General features: G+C 36.2%; 1 protein-coding gene across 4 annotated transcripts in view; it reads left to right on the top strand.

The window, feature by feature from the left end:
- Positions 1-6,000, top strand: part of DYNC2H1 (dynein cytoplasmic 2 heavy chain 1) — a 155,050-nt gene that overhangs the window by 110,708 nt on the left and 38,342 nt on the right. Inside the window, exons 83-84 of one of the 4 annotated variants that reach the window (XM_017737645.1) lie at positions 1,011-1,046; positions 2,780-2,852. The exons of 2 other annotated variants lie outside the window; for them this stretch is intronic. In XM_017737645.1, the coding sequence (XP_017593134.1) occupies positions 1,011-1,031 (21 nt within the window). In that variant the 3' untranslated portion in view covers positions 1,032-1,046; positions 2,780-2,852. Of the gene's footprint in view, positions 1-1,010; positions 1,047-2,779; positions 2,899-6,000 lie in introns of those variants that run through there. One more of the 4 variants, XM_017737644.1, reaches the window with a different exon arrangement.

Here is a 6,000-nt window from a genome sequence, read left to right as displayed (position 1 = left end):
CAGAGAGTCTTCTTGTTGTCAAAGGTACATGATAAATGATGTGCTTCTATATAACGGAAGATGCAGGTGTGGTCAATGTCTTTGCCACATTTGCTTTGTATTTGACTGAGAAGGTATGTATCTCTATATATAGTCCAGCCCTACTTCAGATCCTTAATGAGTGAGAGTGCAGCTTTGAGGTGGTCTTGATGGAACAACAAAAGAGCAAGCTTACACCTACACTGTCTCTTACTGATCCACATGCAGTAGGAATGATTCGCTTACAAGTGCCATTAAAGTACCCTCATCCTAACAGCATCCATGGATCCTTTTCTTGCAGAGAGGGACACAGTCAGGGACTGAAGAGAGGTTCCAGTGGCAGCTCAGTCTTAGTCTACTTTCACAGCAATGAGAGAACAGGAACCAAGCTGTGAGAAACAGTTTGGAAGCATGTAGTTGTGACAGAAGGGATGTCACACAGAAACCTCGTCCCTCTCATGATGCAGTAAAGACATAGTTGCGTTGCATTTGGTTAGTATTTTCACAATATTTACCAAAGTAAGCTAAAGCTTCATACTTCAGTTTGAGCTGTAAAGTCTTATAGAAACAGAAATATTTCCTCAAACAGCTATGTAAAGGGATATATTGTTTCATTCAGAGAAATGAAGCATAGAAGTGGTTTCTGTGCTACGACTATGTCCTTTTAAAACTGGTAGATGGCAGTAGAGTATCTGCTTTGACATCTGTAGATTTACTGAGAGGACTTTGCTAGATTTTTGTACAAAAATGAAGATCCTTTTTGTATGTTCCATAGTTGTGAGAAAAAAATACCTGTTATCTGACTAGCAAATCTTTGCAGTTTTGCATTCTTAAAACAGTAATCATATTGAGTTCAGAAATGATTGATCTGAGATTTTTTTTTTTAGTTCACTGACATAGAATTTCACAAGATGTTTTTTACTCTATTACTTTCCTCCTTTTCAAGTCGTAATACTATGTGTAAAAATATGATTTTGTTGCATGATTTGTAGGGTATATTGCTTCTGAAATGAGGACAAGACTTAGATGTAAGTCTGTGTTTATTATGTGTTGTGTTTGTGAAGTAGCAGTTTTTGCAGTAGTGGTGAATGACTGAAGGCAAGACTTTTTCCTCATCTTGTGCATTAGTAATGAACAGAAATAGATTTTGTGTTCCTAGAAATCTGTCTTGTCTGAGTTCCAGAGAATGAAAAGTTCAAATCTTCTCATTTCCTCGTTTTTATTTTTTCCATGAATTTTAATTTTCAGGTAAAACATGTCTTTCTAGTAGTTCTGTATGAAGTCACATGGGAACATTTGTTGTCTTTGTAGCTTTCCATTCTGTTCATTATCTCTCATAATTTCTCTAGATTCATCTGTTTTTTACTCTGATGTGCTGGTCAATATCATAGCAGCATATGTCCACAGATGCACCCAAAAATAGGCAATAGATTAAAAAGCTGAGATGCATAAGTAATTTAATAACTAGAGAAATAAATATTGACATTCTTAGTTTGACCAGCCCACCTTTCTTAATATATGCTATTTGTATTTTTCTGCACTGATAACTCAGAAAAAAACATGCAGTGCATGAATTTTCCACTAAGAATAGAGAAGATACTTGGTAGCAGTTTCTGTAGGCTGTTCATCAGTATTAGATGCATTGTTCACAAATAAATTGCTCTATTGAATTTTTTGTATAAATACTGTTATGATTAGGTGACCTTACTTAAAACAGATTCTACAAAGAATTGTGAGTCTGAATAATCTTCTTGCTCCTCCTCACCATTATTGGTGATTGCTTTTATATTTTTATTTCCTCTTTTTCTATCCCTCTCATATTTTTAATCAAGGTACTGTTTTCCTGCTTAATGGTAGATTTTTTCACTCTTCTCATTATTCGGAATATTCAGATGTGTGTTTGGTCTGGACTAGCACAACATACAAGAGCTTTTAGTGTATAATACATAAAAAGAATACATTGCAATAACAAAGGAGAGCATTCAAAGGTTAGGTATTGTAAAAGTACTCTTATTTTGAGTACCCGGTATTATACACCTATAATTAAATTTTCAGTTTCCTTGGTACTGTAAATAAATACCTGGGTTAGAGTGCAAAGGATATGATTCCACAGACCTGGATATATGCATCTGTGCTGGTCATTTCTGATCTCATTTTGTGGCCATAGAAACACTGTGTTTAAGGCAAGCTTAATCTAGAGTAGGTATTTGAAGTTGATTATAGGTTGGCCTGACGGTATTGTATATATAGTACATTGAGAGAAAATAAATTCTTCTCAAGCTTTGTAGTTAGATTTTCAGGAAATGAAATTAAAACCTTCATTCTAATTTCCACAGCACAGACCCATCCATCTCAGGTACCTATGTAAGGAACTTTGCTTTCTTATGTACTCAATAAGAGAGTCTTTCAAGTTCAAGTTAGCCCACTTAAGATTTGTCTGTTGGGAGCCCTCCTCTTAGGGAGGCCAAGGCGATAATATTTTTGAGTTAGTTTTAAGTAAGCTTCAAATAAGTGCCTGAGGATAGGTAAGGATGTATTTGTGCTTGCCTAATGTGACCGCATGCAGAGCCTTCTTTCAACCCAAGAGTTCTTTCATCTTCTTAAATCAGATTCCTAATTGTATTCTCTTTGTCATCTGAACCAAGGTCTCCTTCCTTCTAGGTACTTATCCAGTCTGTGTGTTCATTCCTGTCTTGTTGCTTTGGTTTTCATGTGACCCCCAGAAATGTATTCTTGATAATCCGTTTTCTTTTAAATCCAGTGTCCCTTCCAACTCAAAACTTATTTCACTTGCCTGGAGGTGAAAACAGTTATGTGGAGCAACTGCAAACATACTACAATCCCTTGGACACTTGTGATGCACCTGAGAATTCTACCCGGGTAATATATCCCACTCGTGGTTTTATTCAGGCCCTTCCCAATCTTAACACATTCTTTGTCCCAATCCATGCATTTGACTCTTACAGGATATAAACTGAAACAAGAAAGGTCCAGATTTGATACTAAGGGAAACATTTTAATCATTAGGGCGGTAAAGCAGTGGAAGAGGTTGTTCTGTCTCTCTGCTTGAGATTTTTCAAAACCAGATAAAGCCCTTAGCAACCTGGTGTGATCTTAAAGCTCGTCATGATTCCAGCAGGAGGTTAGACTAGAGACCTCCTTAGGTTCTTTCCAACATTAATTGTTCTATGATCCTATTAAAAAAAAAAATTCCCTTTTCATTTTCATAACATCCAGAAAGAGACTGATTTGAGAGTACTGAGTAAACATTTTCTCAAGATTTGGCTGATTCAAAGTAGCACAGACTGGTCAATAATGTAAGGAACTTCAGTGAGATCTGTGAGAATGAAATACTTGTGCCATTCAAGTTCTAAAATCAAACTTGTAATCATACTTAAGTAGTAATATGTGTTACTCTAATTCTTTCCTAAATTTGGACAGATGTCATGCCATCGAATTTGCAGTTCATTAGCAAAAGTTTGGGGTGTTGAAGCAGTTCAAAGGTGAAGTTAACCTGAGTATTTTGACGTGAATCAAATGTATTTTCATCTGTTTCTTGAAGGTGAATGACTATTCTAGGTTAAAATTTTCAAAAAATACTCACGCTGAAAGAGCCACCAGTACACAAAGTTTCAGCCCAACCCATTAATTAAAAAAAAAATTACAGTGAATTGAAATCTTCGCTGTCATGGAAACTTTAGGAGTAAATTATATTACCATCACACATGTTTATACCTGAGAGAAATGGGATGAACTGTTAAGAGTTAAAGATTTTCCATGAATATTTGATGAAGATCATTGTATGTTACAGTACTCTAGAACACTGAGAGCTAAAACTTGATTTCTTTTGATTCAGTTAATTTAAGTGTTTAACTTTTGATAATGATAACCCAGTATTTTTTAACTACTCTGATGAAATTTACAAACCAGGAACATACAGGCACACTGAAGAAGAAAAAAATTGAAATTAAGGATAGATAGTGTATTTCCTATTTAAACTATATTGACAAATTTTATAATTAGATAACTAGAAACAGACAGCTAACCCCATATTGTAGAGCTAGAAAAATACTTTAGTTACTTGCTCTTGCAGTCACTACTTCTCAAAATCATTTCAGCTATATGGAGGTACATGTTTATACCTTTAAAGGCGCTTTAAAAATGAATATCAGAGTTAGTATTTTCAATCCCCCATATTCACAAAGCAATCGTATAAACATTTTTCAGCTTTATAGTATGCACTATATGCAAGTTTATATGAACTATTACATAGTGAATTACCAGTTAAAGTGCATTTGATATAAATGTTTTATTGCTTAGCAGATTATGGCAGGCAACTATCCAAAAACAAATTAAACGATACAAAACTATAGCTAAAAGAATGATATCTGGAAGGCACAAATGTGTGTTTATTATCTGTATTGCTTGTCAGAACATTTGCATATGTGCAGAGTGAAAATGAGGAAGAATAGCAGGATTTATACTATGATCAAAACATCCATCAGAGAAATTAATTTTTTGCTAAATTAAACAAGAATCTTTTTTGGTATACACAATAGCTGGGGCACACAAAGGATTATGAAAGTTTAAAATTAAGTTACGAGAATGAGAGAATGAAATGTTATTTTACATAACAGAAGCTATAAAGAGCAGTGGCTTATATTTTCTTTTCTTTCAGCTACCAGAATACTCCACAAGTCCTTTTAGGCCTTTGCATACACTGCTGTTTTCAAAGCCAGATGAGATTCGGCTTTCCTCGCTCCATCCTAACACAATTGAGCTGTCTTTATGCCCGTGCTGGGTAGTCCATCCTTGTGCCCATTTTCTGTGGGAGATTTCACTGCAGTCTCCAGCTTCCTCATGAGGGGAAACAGAGGGGAAAGCACTGATCTATTCTCTGTGGTGCCCAGTGACAGGACCCGAGGGAATGGCCTGAAGCTGTGTCAGGGGAGGTTTAGGTTGGATATCAGGAACAGGTTGTTCGCCCAGAGGATGGCTGGACACTGGAACAGGCTCCCCAGGGAAGTGGTCATGGCACCAGCCTGACAGAGTTCAGGAAATGATTGCACAATGCTCTGAGGCACATGGTGTGACTCTTGGGGATGGTGCTGTGCAGGACCAGGAGTTGGACTTCAATGATGCCTGTGGATCCTTTCTGACTCAGTTCATTCTGTGACTGGAGGTCAGTAGCTTCCTTTACATCCATTATGATCTTCTACCGTGATTGTTCTTTGACCTGCTTATCATGCTTGTTTCCTCTGCATCAGAAAGAACTGGTTTTGTGCTTTGAGAATTTTTTTCTTGAGGATTAACCAGCTCTCTTGGCCCCTCTTTGCCCTCCAAAACAGTTGCCAGCTGTCTCCTGCCAAAAAGATCCCTGGCTAAGCTGAAATCTTCTTTCTTCAATTCTGATGTTGTGATTCTACTACTGGCCTTATAATCTTCTCTCCGGATTTTAAAACACAGTCTCATGATCAGTGCTTGTTTTAGAAGTGAAAATGATGGTTTACTATGATGGTGTGTTACCATCTTATAGTGCTTCATAGTCCCTATCAAAGCTGATAAATAAGAAGGTGCCATTTGCTTCAGTGAAAGAAAATGAAAAACAACAGAAAACACTTCATCACTGCACATCTTTCAAGACTAAGAAAATAAGCCAAATCCCAGCAGAAACAACTTTACTTTCTCCCTCAGTCTTACAGTTAAAGAGTCCAGTCCTTCTGAATGATTAATACATTTTTTACTATCAAGCTTAATTCTTTATTGTCAAGTGCAAGAGGAGAGAATTAATAAGTTGTTCTCTAACATGCCTTGCAAAATATACACTGTGAAAAACAGCTAGAATGTCGCTAAAATGCCTCAAAAATACCAGGGGTGTTTATATACAATTTAAGGAACAGACTCAATATCACTGAAGAATTTTAATTTCAGTGTCCTTTCTTCCAAATGTATGTATATATTTTATCAGTTGATTTTTGAACT

The sequence above is a fragment of the Corvus brachyrhynchos genome, unplaced genomic scaffold (assembly GCF_000691975.1).
Source record: "Corvus brachyrhynchos isolate BGI_N302 unplaced genomic scaffold, ASM69197v1 scaffold86, whole genome shotgun sequence".
In the NCBI taxonomy this organism is placed as follows: domain Eukaryota; kingdom Metazoa; phylum Chordata; class Aves; order Passeriformes; family Corvidae; genus Corvus; species Corvus brachyrhynchos.
The sequence above is the reverse complement of the archived record's forward strand: the minus strand, read 5'-3'. Positions and strand labels throughout refer to the sequence as shown.